The sequence below is a fragment of the Pelobates fuscus genome, chromosome 4, assembly GCF_036172605.1.
Source record: "Pelobates fuscus isolate aPelFus1 chromosome 4, aPelFus1.pri, whole genome shotgun sequence".
Lineage (NCBI taxonomy): Eukaryota > Metazoa > Chordata > Amphibia > Anura > Pelobatidae > Pelobates > Pelobates fuscus.
The window spans coordinates 276,360,463-276,374,770 of NC_086320.1; the positions used below are offsets into that span (position 1 = coordinate 276,360,463).

The 14,308-nt window shown below is 39.0% G+C and overlaps 1 protein-coding gene across 1 annotated transcript in view; it reads right to left on the reverse strand.

Moving 5' to 3' along the window:
- HECW1 (HECT, C2 and WW domain containing E3 ubiquitin protein ligase 1) overlaps positions 1-14,308 on the reverse strand; it is a 319,149-nt gene that overhangs the window by 59,542 nt on the left and 245,299 nt on the right. The window contains exons 7-10 of the mRNA XM_063452127.1: positions 12,458-12,600; positions 11,624-11,724; positions 6,357-7,691; positions 2,478-2,588 (exon numbers count right to left, since the gene is read on the reverse strand). Coding sequence (XP_063308197.1) covers positions 2,478-2,588; positions 6,357-7,691; positions 11,624-11,724; positions 12,458-12,600 — 1,690 coding nt within the window. The remainder of the gene's footprint in view (positions 1-2,477; positions 2,589-6,356; positions 7,692-11,623; positions 11,725-12,457; positions 12,601-14,308) is intronic.

The window sequence follows — 14,308 nt, forward strand, 5'->3', positions numbered from 1 at the left end:
ACTTTTAATTTTTAACTATATGTAGCTTCACAGGCAACATAATTTACATATTCACGTATGGATATTAGCAACCCCGGAGGCAGCCTGGAATCTGACCTGCTGTCAGGAGGTATTCTGACCAAGTTTGATTACATCTATGAGAGTTTTTGGGCTAAGCTATCTCACCAATCGACCCAGACACCATCTGATACATGACTTATGGATGAAGACAAATGTCAGTATGAAGGAGACATTTCCCTATGCCTGCCTGAATGAAGAGCCATATGAAGTTTGTCCCTAATACACCACCCACTACCATGGAGGGTCATTAGAAGACGACAGAGATGCAGCAACATAAGCTCCTGGTCCCTACACGATCCCCCTGGGGGAAGGACTTAGGCACCCTACTTTGCTGGGTGTGTGAGCGTATGGTGCGGATTTCTTTTCCAGCCTGGGGCTGGTACAATGCTTTTCCCTGGACCACTCCTGGAGCTTCATATAGTAGGAATTGCACTATTGTAATACCCATTCCTAACTTGGGAATCGGTTGATTGTTCTCATAACTCCAATACATATTTTTTCAGCCGTCACTTGATGCTTTTTGTTTCTGCTCCTTGTATATAATCCTTCTGCCACGACACCTACAGTTTCTGTGAGGCCTCCCTGGGGTCCATATAGCTATTTGTGCTATTTTGAGTTTTAAGCTCTTTTCACTTTTTAATTTGAAAAAAGCCCTCACTCCCCATGCTATTATTTGCACTGTACTACTGAGTTGTTGTGCATACTGCTATGGGCATTGTGTTGATTTATGTGTATCTCATGCCTGTGCATCGGGACAAAAAAAATATATATACTATGTGTTTGTACTACCATATTATATTGTTTTTTTTTTTTTTTAAAGGATAGAAAGGACTTCCTTTTAATAACCTATAAGTAATAATTTGTACACATTAAGTGCAACTTAAGAAAAGGAACTCATAATAGATGAACATATCGGTCCTGATTGTTAAAAGCCTCATGTCTAGGATCTAAATTAATCTTTGGTAGTTAATGTTAACCCTATACCAAAACCACAACCCTACAGCAAAAGTACCATAACCTTACGTTTACACTAACACAAACCGTAAACCTTCCCTGACCTTACCCCTACACTATCCCTAACCCTAAAAGAGCAATAACCCTAACCCAGCCTTAACCCTTATCCTACACTAATACTAACCAAACACTAAAGCTAACGCAAACCCTAACCGTAGACTGTAATCAGTAGAGAGCAGTCTGTTCACCATCTACTAGCTGTTTTCAGTAGACACGGAAATCTCCTTCTCATGCTGTCTGTGCCGATAATAGGGGGGATATGCAGGCTCAGAATTTAAAATTTAAAGGGCTGCATGAAGCTCAGTTTGAGCCCTGCATACAGTTCACCCGTCAGTCTGGGGCCACTAAATATAGGTGTGATAGAGGGCACACCCCAGTATTGATTGATACCTGTATCTCCCTTGTGTGAGCAGGGATTTAACCCTCACAAGAAAACATTTCAACCTGCATGCTGTAATACTGTGATCAGTGCCGGGCAGTTGTCAAAGCCCAGCACCAATCACAATCAGCAGGGGGGCATGCAGCGAGAACCTGTCAGTGTCTTTTCAGGGGTCTCCTTCTGAGCTCTGGCATCCTGACAATTACCGAACAAGATCGCATATCCATGCGAAATTTAAGTGAATTTAAAGGACTGTATGCAGTGCTCACTTTGCTCGATACATCCAGCTCATCTGTACTAAATATAGCCAAAGCTGACAGAGGGTCTCCCAGGTTTGAGCAAGGATTTATCCCTGCTCACACAAAATGTTAGAGCGTTAAACGTCATTAAAGCCCACTCTGTGGAGGATGGCATAATACCCCCAAGGAGACATTAAGGGGCTAATCACACAGTCAAGTGCATTGGGAAGGCAAATAAAAGACAGATGTAATATTAACTTATTATATGCCACATGAACAATGCAATGCAGCGCGTGTGTTTCTTTAGGGCACCTCTAAATAAACATTTTAGGTATTGTGTTGACTAACAATTTTGTGTTAATTACTTATACCAATTAAAGGACAAATAAGCAGTTTAACTACAATTACAATTAATTACACCTATGTGAAGTACCTGCGATGGGTACTTCTTAATTGTTAGAAAAAGTGTTTTTAGTGAGTTTCAAGACCTTGAAGATGCTAACAGGCATTTGATGGATCGTTATTGCTGTGCTAACTTTTTCTTGTAAGTATTGTGTCTACTTGAACTGGAATAACTATTTCACTAATCAGTACTCCTTATATTAAAAATGATTCCAGTATTCTGCAGTGTTCCATGTAAACTGTTTTCTTGCGAGCAGTTCAGTACTGAAATAGTTGATGAAGCCAGCATTCATATGGACAGCTTTAGGTACTGTATGAAATGGAAAATCAAGAAAATACTTCAATCTCATATTCTATTGCAAATGACACAAATGGGTTCTTACTTGGTGGAAGAGGTTCATCTATAGTTGGGTAATGATGGTGATCCGACCTCAACGAAGGAAGTTGAGTTACAGGTGGAGTTGCTGGGGAGTTAATTGGAAAAGGACCATCACCTAGAAATAGAAAGAGTTTAGTAGGTATCAGAACTGGTCTAACATTACCATTTGTCGTTCAGAGCTCTACAAAGAACAAATGATAACCTAAGTAAGAAATACTCAAAACACACTTTTGTGTCAACTGCAGGCAAATTAAAAAAAAATTAGCAATTGTTTAAAACATATTCCAATTACCACCTTCTTCCAGAGAAGTGGGAAGAAGATACACAAGGCATCTGTACACGGTCATAGTTGGTTTGGGGGATAAAATTATTAAAAATAAAAGTATCAGGTAATTAGTAAATTACCTGCACATTTAACGGAAGTCAGGCTAAGAAGTACAGAATATACACACACACACACACACACCTTGTTCTATACTAGGAAAATAAAGAATTTAGAAATCTAACCAAGATTTATGACACTTAGAACAAAGCATTTAGAGGAAATCCATGATATATGTAAACATAAGGTCACCCAACAAACAAAAGTGTTTTTTTTTAAGATATGAGAAAATCAGGGAACAAACAGAACCCACCTACTCTGGGATACTTTGACACAGTTGGTGGACTTAGCACATTAGGTTTGTTAATTATTATAAGTAATCTTTAAAGATTTAAAATGTGTATTTTGTATGTCTACTGGTTTAATTTTGCATTTTTGTGTAAATTCAAAATGTATTCAAAATGAAAATCTAATTAGTCTTTAAGAGCTTTTCACATGGATACTAATAGTATTTACATTTGCGATTTGGCATCTTTATAAAATCAAAAGAATCTAAGCACTGACATTACTTTAGGTTTATAATAATACACAATAGGTACACAATATGTTGTTTAAGTATTATTAAAATGTACATTTCATCTCATTAAAATGCTCTACACTAGTGTTTTGGTCCATTCTTAATCCCATTACTGCACACATATGATGTCAATCTTAAAATTAGGACTGTAAAAGGGAATTGAGACAGCAAAAACGAGAATAGAAAGTAAGCTTAGAAATGATATGAATGAAATCAAACTGTATGATTTTATCAGGTTATTAGGTTTCTTTCTGCTTTGGGTAGTTTTTAAAGAATGTGATTATCATGAAAAAGAAAAGTACTCCTTGTATTGAACATGGTAGAATGAAGGAGAGGTTTATTAAACACTATTAGAGTTATTCACGTAAGTGTGAACTGTTCGAAATCCAAACTATAGCAATTCAAAGTGAACTTTAAATTTTAAATTCATATTGAATTCCCAGCAATCCCCATTTATTGAATGACTATGTGCAATTTACTAGCCATGCCTTTATTTTAATTTCATTACTTTGCTATGTTCATCGTGGTTTTAGTTATAAAATAGTAATTTTATAACACAAATGCACAGTAGGTGCCAAATTGTATTGCTCTTATTGGCATTTTCTATGTGATCTGACAGAACACTGTAATCGCAATGATAATAGCTAATAATAGTATAAAGAAAACGAAAAAACCAAGGTATAAAACAAGAGCAAAAGTAAGATCATTTCATTAGTTTCAGTGGGAATTGCTTTAAATACATAAATATAACAATATGTTAGATTAAAACAGTTTATACAGCATGCCTCAAATGCCATCAGTGAGCAGTTTTGGTGTAAGCAGTTTTGGTGTATAGAACATGCCCCTGCAGCCTCACTGCTCAATCCTCTGCCATTTAGGAGATAAATCCCTTTGTTTATGAACCATAGTCACACCTCCCTGCATGTGACTTGCACAGCCTTCCATAAACACTTCCTGTAAAGAGAGCCCTATTTAGGCTTTCTTTATTGCAAGTTCTGTTTAATTAAGATTTTCTTATCCCCTGCTATGTTAATAGCTTGCGAGACCCTGCAAGAGCCTCCTGTATGTGATTAAAGTTCAATTTAGAGATTGAGATGCAATTATTTAAGGTAAATGACATCTGTTTGAAAGTGAAACAAGTTTTTCTTTCATGCAGGCTCTGTCAATCATAACCAGGGGAGGTGTGGCTAGGGCTGCATAAACAGAAACAAACCCTAAATGGTAGTGAACTAGGGATAACCACACTCGAGAAGGATTTGGGAATTGTTATAGACAATAAATTAGGTAGCAATATGCAATGTCAATCTGCCGTTGCTAAGGCCAGTAAGGTTTTGTCATGTATAAATAGGGGCATAAATTCTCGAGATGAAAATATAATTTTGCCTCTTTATAAATCGCTGGTAAGACCACACCTTGAATATGCTGTGCAATTTTGGGAACCTGTTCTAAAGAAGGATATCACGGCACTAGAAAAAGTGCAGAGACGAGCTACAAAATTGATAAAAGGAATGGAGCATTTTAGTTATGAAGAAAGGTTAAAAATGTTAAATCTCTTCAGTTTGGAAAAACGGCGCCTTAGAGGGGATATGATAACATTATACAAATATATTTGGGGCCAGTACAAACCATTATCTGGAAATCTATTCATAAACAGGGCTATACATAGGACACAAGGTCACACATTTAGGCTTGAAGAAAGGAGATTTAATCTAAGGCAAAGAAAAGGTTTTTTTACAGTAAGAGCAATAAGGATATGGAATTCATTGCCTGAAGAGGTGGTTTTGTCAGAGTCTATACAGATGTTTAAATTGCAATTGGATAAATACTTGCAAAAACATAACATACAGGGATACAATTTCTAATTAGTGGGCTAATAGCTGCTTGATCCAAGGAGACATCTGACTGCTATTTTGGGGTCAAGAAGGATTTTTTTCCTAGTTTGTTGCAAAATTGGAAGCACTTCAGACTGGGTTTTTTGCCTTCTTTTGGATCAACAGCAAAAGCATATGTGAGGAAGGCTGAACTTGATGGACGCAAGTCTCTTTTCAGCTATGTAACTATGTAACTAAGTAACTCCTAAATGACAGTGAATTGAGCAGTGAAATTGCAGGGGAATGATCTATACACTAAAACTGCTTTATTTAGCTAAAGTAATTTAGGTGACTATAGTGTTCCTTTAAAGGTACACTAAGCACAAGAACCACTACCACTTAATGTAGCGGTTCTGGGGTCTATAGCATGTCTCTCCAGCCCCAGATCTGTAAACATGGCCTTTTTAGAAAATCACCCAAAAACAAAACAGTTTATATTGCTGGCTACTTACACCTCTAATATGAAAAAAAAACAAAAACGCAATAACTGTATATGAATTTGCAAAACATATACAATATTAGTACATCATTAAAATCACATGTGGCCACCTTATTGTCACCCAGTGACCACTTTTGCAAACAGGTGCCCAATAAAACGACACTTCTCAGATCCTTCCTTGTTCTAAAAAGCCTTTCATCTTTTCTCAGAATATTGACAATCCTGATTCTGGGTCTAGGTCTCCTGGTATTATATTGGGTGCTGAGTTATTTTTTATCAGGATCCTGTTGGCTCAATTAGGGGCCATTCCCATGTTTTAACCCCTTCAGCGACATAGGATGGGGGGGTGGGGGGGTGGGAAGGGGGCAGTCCAGGAATCTCTAATGCCAGGGAAAAAGGTTTGTTTTCCTGGCACTGGAGAATCCCTTTAACCCCTTAAGGACAGACGACGGATATATTCCGTCATGATTCCCTTTTATTCCAGAAGTTGTGTCATTAAGGGGTTAAAGAACATTTTCTTTGCCAAATATTGCTGTTTTGCCATTGGTTTAAGTGCTATATAGGAACACTATTTTTCAAACCAAAGTCACAATTTTTTTTTTTTTAATATTGCAGTAGTTAAGGACTTAATTAAGTATTGGAAATAATATTAAAATGCAGAGAAATAATCTAACCTTCTATTCTACTGCTTGGCCCTGCCACAGGAGAATCCATACCACCAGAAGTTCTGTCTGAATTCCCACTTTGGCCAGAGACATCATCTGACCATTGTATGGAGCCATCATTATTGTCTCTGTCAGGCTCTGGGCTTTGATTAGAATCAGGCATAGATTCAAAAGCACTATTTTCTTCATCCTCATCATCTTGGGAGGAGAAAACAGTACTTTCAGAGATCCTGGCACTGTCCAGTGAAGAAAAGCGTGTGTGACTAGAGAAACGGTTGTGGCTATCGTAACACGAAGGGCTGTAGCAGGAAGTGCTGTAACAAGAGGTGCTATAGCAAGATGTGCTGTAGCATGAGGTGTCACAAGTATCACAGTCATGATCACCATGTAATCTAGGGCTAGATCCACTTTCACTTTCAGTTCTAGGTAGATCTCCATCCACACAAAGAAGGTTACAACTAGGGAGGTTTTCAATTGAATTATCAAGGGGTAAAGTACTTCTACTGTTCTCTAGATCATCATTTTCATCTTCGACAATTTCAGAAGTAGGGTCAGGCATTACAGTTTCTGTCTCACTAACAACATCTTTTTCAGAAAGCTCCTTAACGGTGGATTCTTCATCAATATCCACACTGTTTGGCTCCTCTTCTTCTCCATCCCCTAAAATCTGAGCAGAAGGGAGACTGTGGAGCAAATTATGAATCCTAATGTAATGGGTACGAGGAGTTTCAGGCTCCCCACAAGCTGATGCTATAACACTTTCCAATTCTGACACAGGCAGCGAGCAAGGCCTAGTTTTCCTCTTTACTGTGTTTCTAAGTTTAGGTTCTGTATCCTGCTCCTGACATAATCCTGATGGTTCTTGTGGATTTGTCTCTTCATCCTTGCAGGCCCCCACTAATACAGTTGCCTCATCTGAATTGATTGTATCTGTGTCAACTATTTGATTGGCAGCACTAACTTCTCCATTCTCCACTTTGGGTTCAGAATCTTCAGTTGTAGATTCTGACTGTCCCTGGTCGGAATCCAAGACAGCCCCAGGTGAAGTCACTTCTGCTTGGCTAAATTCCATGTTCTCGTCAGCGTTTATTGAAAGACAATCCGTTTCTGTGGTTTCTTTTGAGTTTTTGTGTAAACTGGTTTGACTAGTAGACGTGCTGTTAACTGCAGAGGTTCTGCCACTAGCACCAGCTGAAATGCATCCATTTGACAACGCTGAGTTTGCTATACAAACTGATGTTCTCCTTTGTAGTCCATTAGATGCTTCCTCAGCAGGAATGCGAATGGGACTTGTATGGCTTGCTACTGCCACTGGGTCTGCAGTAATGGAGACATCTTCATCATCTGAAAGTAGATATAATAAAATGAGTAAATATCATAAGCAATAATCATTTTCTATACTTGTATCAAAATAATAATTCTATATATTCAAAGACACATACTATTTAAATATTTTAGCAATGTGACTACAGTAATTCCAGAGATCATGAAGAACTCAGTGAATAAAAAGAGTCAATTTAAAAAAAATACTGCATTAGGTCATCCAGAACTATTAATGTTATTGAATTAACTTATTATTCATTGTTTATTTTACTTTCATTACTAAGTTTAAATATGAATTTAAGTTACATTTCTATTATTTTAGGTTGTTTCCTCCCATTTCATTTATAACATTATGTCTTCTGTACTTTTTAATTTTTTTACTCCCATTTGCTGGATAGTAAACCCTCCTTGATTGATGACTCACAACCTTAGTGATATGTCTCCATTATACTAAAATAATGCCATTACTAGTCTTTCATGGCATGTTGCTGGTCTTAGGTCCCCGGTAAAAGGTAAATAGTTCCAACACATCTTCGTAGATTTTGGTCACCTACCTGCAAGGAACATGTTGGAAAAGCAAACAATCCTCCACTTTAAAGGCCTAATAGATTTCTCAATGTAAATAGGCCCCATATAATGGCTATATTGCTCCATCCTAAAAGTAACTCTAAATATGACAAACTTCATGTGGCCCTTTCTCAACCACAAGCCATCATCCATACCTCACCTTCTCCAGAAACTAAAGCACATTACCTGAAAAACCAAAGGCTTTGTAGATGTGGTTCCTTTAGAAAAGGGTAAAACTAATATTGAGTAATCTAAAAATGATTTGAACATGTTGGATGTCCTCATGCACAACATGAGGATGCCTAGCATCGTTTCATGGGGTTAAACTCCGTGAAACAGCTGGAAGCGCCTCTAAAGACAGTTTAGTGGACAGCTGCTTGAGGCAGTATTAACCCTGCAATATAAATTGTGTAGTTTTTCTGAAAATGCAATCTTTTAGATTGAACGGTTAAGGGGACAGGGATAGTGCTCCTAGATCACTTCAATGAGATAAAGTGGTCTGGGTGCCTATAGTGTCCCTTTAATATCGGCTGGGGTGATTAGTATTGTAACCTCATCACAATAAGATGCTTAAAAAAAAGGAAATGTATACCCTAAATTGCTTTCTACTGGATTTGCTCAAAATTAATTTTGTGATAACAAGTTTTATTGATATAATATAATATCATTTGATCAGTTATAATGTTGAGAGACCATAGCATCTCCACCACTCCATGTGCGCATGTCCTTCTGTTTGGAAGATTCTAGAGAAATTTTAGCAAGCACTAGTATAAGATAAAGTAAGAATTCTTTCAAATTAATGGATCCTTTTCCACTCTTAGCAACCTTGTTTAAATACGCAGTCAACAGTAATCAACTAATAATTTCCTTGGAGGACCCACACCAAATTAACTGATCATCTACATTTTTAGATGCTTCAAACTCCCCTCATCAAGTAAATCATGATTTTAGGTGAGTCAGTCTCAGCAGGAAAGACCTGCAGCACTAAAAGCATGCCATACGCATATGAGACAGTTTAGTTAATGTCACCTGCTGTGAAGCCTGCTGTAAATCCTTTAAAAAGCCATAGTACAATGAAATGGCTTTCAGATTTGTTAAGTGCAATGATTATTTTTATTATTGTTCTAATGAGTCTTTAAGTGTTTTACATGTTTGTGTAGCGGTGTGTAGCCTTTATGGTAACAGTGACACATATCGTGTTTTTTTTTAATCTTTTATTCCATATTCCATTTATATCTGTTATATTGTATACTACCAATATATAGCAGAGTCTTACTAAGTGCACCGTATATAGTTTAAATATAGTTTAAAGTACTTACAAAGTTCAAGCAAAGACAGAAAATGGAATGTTAAAATTTCACTTTTAATGGTTTGTCACCAAGATTTTTTTTTTGTTACCAGTGACCCAAATGGCAAATATCCTATTATTAGAAGGAAAGAAGAAGGGATTTATAAACAATTCTGTGGTTGCACATACTTTTACCATATGTTGAGAATAAATTGAGCAACTCGATATTTGGGCAATAAATAACTTCTACTTTGAATATTGTTTTGTAGGAACCTATTGTGTCTTTTTTTTTTTTTTTTTTTACATTTAATTAAAAGCAGTTTTAATTCCAGAACAATCTCAGGTGAATTATCCCTGCATTTTATTTATTTATTTATTTTTATTTAAGATTTTTATTGGTTTTTACAATTGTAAATACAACATTGGTAGCGCGAGGGTACAGTATGCGCAATGAAGTAATGTTCGAATTACAATTAACAAATGCACAGGTACATCTTGGTGTGTAGTTTCAGCGTGTTACAGAGTACATTCTATCTTAACAATACTATTAGTTGTAGCGATTTGAGTTCTAAACGTAACATATTTGAACATAGTGGATAAGCATAAATACGATAATCTAGATTACAGTTGTGTGAAGGTCCACTTAAACAAACATAGTTGTTGTAGGACAATTCATCCCATTAACTAACTGTAGTACCAGGATCTTGTTACCCACAGAGACACTTTGAACCGAGATTACAGTGAACTTCCAGATGGTTTAGATATATGGATAGATATATGGATGTCTACTATGAGTGTTGGTCTTGGAAATCGGATCTTGCGATCCTTCCGTATGTCAAAAGAGAGGTGGACCTGACCGACCAGGTCGTCTGATTGTAATGTCAGTAGGGTCTTAAGTCAGGTTGTTTTGTATAACTTAGGTGTAATGAAAGTGTTCCATGGTTCCCATGTCTTGGTGAATTTCCCATCATATCCTAATTTGGCATGTGTTAGTTCCTCCATCTGTTTGATGTCCTCTACTCTTGAAATCCATTCCCTGACTGACGGGGGTTTTGGTTGTTTACAGAATTTGGGTATCAATTGAGAAGCTGCCATGGCTAAGTGTTTGAAGTTTTTGTGAGTCCCTGTGGGGCTAGGAGAAAGATGTAATGGCCAGGTGCATTAGGGAATTTGGTGTGAAAAAGTGGTTGTATGATAGTATGGATTCCATTCCAGAACTTGGATATAATCGGACATTGCCACCAGATATGTGCATGGTGAGCTTCTGTCTGTGTGCACCTCCAGCAGGGGTCAGAGGTCGTGTTGTGTATTTTATGAATTTGTGCTGGTGTGTAGTGCCACCTGTTTGTATGTTTAAAGTTGCTTTCTTGTGCTGTCAGTGAGGCGGTAGAGTTATGTGCGGTTTTGAAAATAGTACGCCATTGTTTTTGTGTGAGGTTTGTTTTGAGTTTGTCTGCCCATTTCAACGTATATCTTGGGAGGTTTGGTTCTTGTATTTCCCTGATTACTGTGTACACAGTGGATAGAATCTTTTTCGCGAGTGGATGAGAGATGCATAGTTGTTTGACTCTTGTTAGCGGTCTTTCTTCTCTAGGTATTAACTTCTGGGTTTTGATAAAATGTCAGTTGATTGTAGTGGAAGTGTTGGTTTCCTGTGTGTGTATGCGTTGGTATGAGCTGTAATAGGCTTTTTATTTTGCCCTCAAGAACTACGTCTCGCAGTTGTAGCGAGGGACCTTTATAATAGAGGTCATATGCCTTCCCTGAGGTTCCCTTTTGGAAGTTAGGGTTTTGTGTAAGTGGATATAGTGGGGATGGGAAAGGCGATATGTCTGTCATTTTCCTCAGTTTGTGCCATATTTTCATACTTGTATCGATGGTTGGGTGGGTCTTGTGTTGTCGTTGTTGTGGTGGGAACCTATTGTGTCTTGTGTCCAATATTTTTGGGGAAGCCATTTGGAAACTCTACCTAAATGGAGCAAAACATTCTAAGCTACAAAAGAGGGAGGGAGGGAGAAATGTACACAAATGCAAAGGCATTAACAACCATGAAATAAATTAAACTAACACAACAATGAAAAGAATGACAGTACATTACCCGGATGAATGGATGAAGTTATCTCAAATCGAAACTGCAGTTGTCCACTGACATGATCTGTAGGAAGTCTACGACCCAAGGTATAACTGACAACACGATCTCTATAATTTAGAATGCAAAAGCAGAGGTATTCTTAATTTAAATTCAAAAGGTGGCATAAATTAAACAGAAACATAGCTTGCAAAATATAGACTGTTTTACCTCTAAAACCCTATGCCTAAAGACCCTGTAGCATTATCAAGTATCCTGTTTACTTAGCATTAGCAGCCGCATACATAATAAAGTGTCTCACTGTGCTGAATATGACCACCTTCATATTTTACCATAGCGCCCCCAGGACGCAGCCGGCTCTGCATTAATGCAGAGTTGGCACTTTCTACCCGGGCAGCAATGCCAATTCTGCCCAAATACACTGTTTCAGGAGGAGAATAGAGGCAGAAGCAGCGAGGGAGTTGTAATCTTTATGCTCTTTCAGCCCTCGGCTTCACTAAACAGTGTGCGAGGGTGCAGTGGTGGAAGAGCACGAAGATTACACATAGAAACTACTTTCTCGAGGCAGGGGTACTTAGCACATTTTTTAAAGACCTGCAGAAGTACTGTTCCATAAAACTGAGAAATACTGATTTACACAATACAGAAAGTCCAACCAGGAGGCAAAATTTGCACCATTTTTCTAAGGTGAGTTCTAAAATGATAAACCCATAAATTGGCCCATCAACGTCAGCATTTCAAGTTTCAGCAGAAAGCAATTAAATGCAGATTTTGATAGCAGTATCATTTCACCACAGAAATACATAAATATTTAGTCATTTACATTAACCGCTTAAGACTTACCCTATGGCGTGTCTTTCCAACAGACGCTGCACGGGCATAGACAACTTTCCCAAAAAACGCTTGATGATGGGACGGCTTTTTGCAAACTTATCTTTTACTTCAATTTCCAAGACATCAGTTGGAAGAGAGACAAAGCTGAACAGCTGCATGAGACAACAATAAATGAATGGCCTATTCAAAGTTTGAAATCTCTTATCAAACAATATTTTGTGTCAATTAATATCAATGTACAATAAAAAAACAAAGAAGTCTCAGAAATCTAATCTTGATGATATAGCATACAGTTTAAAAAAAACAAAGAATAACAAACCACCAATATACTTAATAGAAAATAAGACATACCTACAATGTGTTATTGACAGTACCACAGTCAGTATGCTGTTTAAAGGAATACACCAAGTTATTTTTCAGATGTAGTCTCTAATCAAGGTTCAGAAGAGATCGTTAAAAATTTCAGGTGACTATTTAAGAACAGACTTATTTTTGAGAGTCGCTTTAATGAACCCTACCATACCATATCAAAAAATTTTGAAATAAAGGCAATACTATCTTTTTTTGGAGGGATGGGCTGTTAGCACCAAAATATTAACATGATATTCATGTGATGTCTGCATTCATTCCCGCAAAGTAATCAAGGAGACGTTTTTATTATTATATTGTATGAAATAGGTATCACTGCATCGGTGTAAGTTTCATAGGTTTCATGGTTGCGAGTAGCTTCCTGTGTGTGGTCCGTTTTGCTTTATGAAAATATATTTTTGCACTGCAAAAATATCCCTCGTGGAGGGGCGGGGCCGGACCGCCGACGGGATCAGACACGCTTTGTCTGAGCTCCCGCTTTGAGGCCCGAAAACGGCGCAAACTGGGGGTAAAATCTTCCTAGCCACCTGCAACAACTATCACCCTGATCCCCAGATCCTGGGGTTCGAGGGGATACCCTTCAAGATGCCCTCCGTAACCCGATGAAGGCCCAAGGCGTGAGGAGCTTGAGCCGGGATGAGACGGCCGCTCTCCCGGGTCTCTGGCCGGTGTCCAGCGTCCCCCCCCCCCTCTGGGCCGGGGGGGTCATCCCGGTCTGCATATACACGCAGCAACTTCTGCCATGGCACGACACGCGGGGCCGAAACTACCACCCTGCTGCAGAAAACCCACCGGCGGTATTCCCCAAAATGGCCGCCGCAAGCCAGCAACATGTGCAAGCTAGAACGATCAAAGCTGACAGAGGGAGGGCCCCCACTGTGGAGACTGATCAGGCGGTGCGGTACAGCGACAGGCAAGCTGGCGCAGAGGCATTCGCTGACACTGACCAAAACTGGATCCCCTGTGACCACTCGGCATTACTGGTCTCCACATGTGCTCAAAGCCCTGGCCCCACAAGATGGCGGATCATCGTGACATGTGCGCTGAAATCGGTGGAAGATCTCTGTCACAGGTCAGAGAAGCCAACAAGGCCCCCCACGCATGGATCCAGAGGGCTAAAAGAACCCAGGACCTGCCTGTCCTGCACTGTGGTCCCACAAACAGCAGCTTGGACGACCTGCCACACCACACAACACTTATCCTCGACAACGACCACCGACCCAGCAGCCGAGCCAGGTGCTCCCACAACGGGGCTGACCTCGAGCACTCCCCACGCACGCCATGAAACACAGCGGCCCCGAGAGGAAGCTACCGGACTCAACAGGCAGCCAGCCCTAACATCAAGCACCAATCTTGACGGTCTCTAGCCTCTACATCATACCTTACGTCCCAATGTGGCAGTCTGCACTGCACACTGACGGGCTGCCCAGCAGGCCGACGCGGACCCTCACCAAGCAGACATGGAACCAACATGGGGTGGACATTTTACAC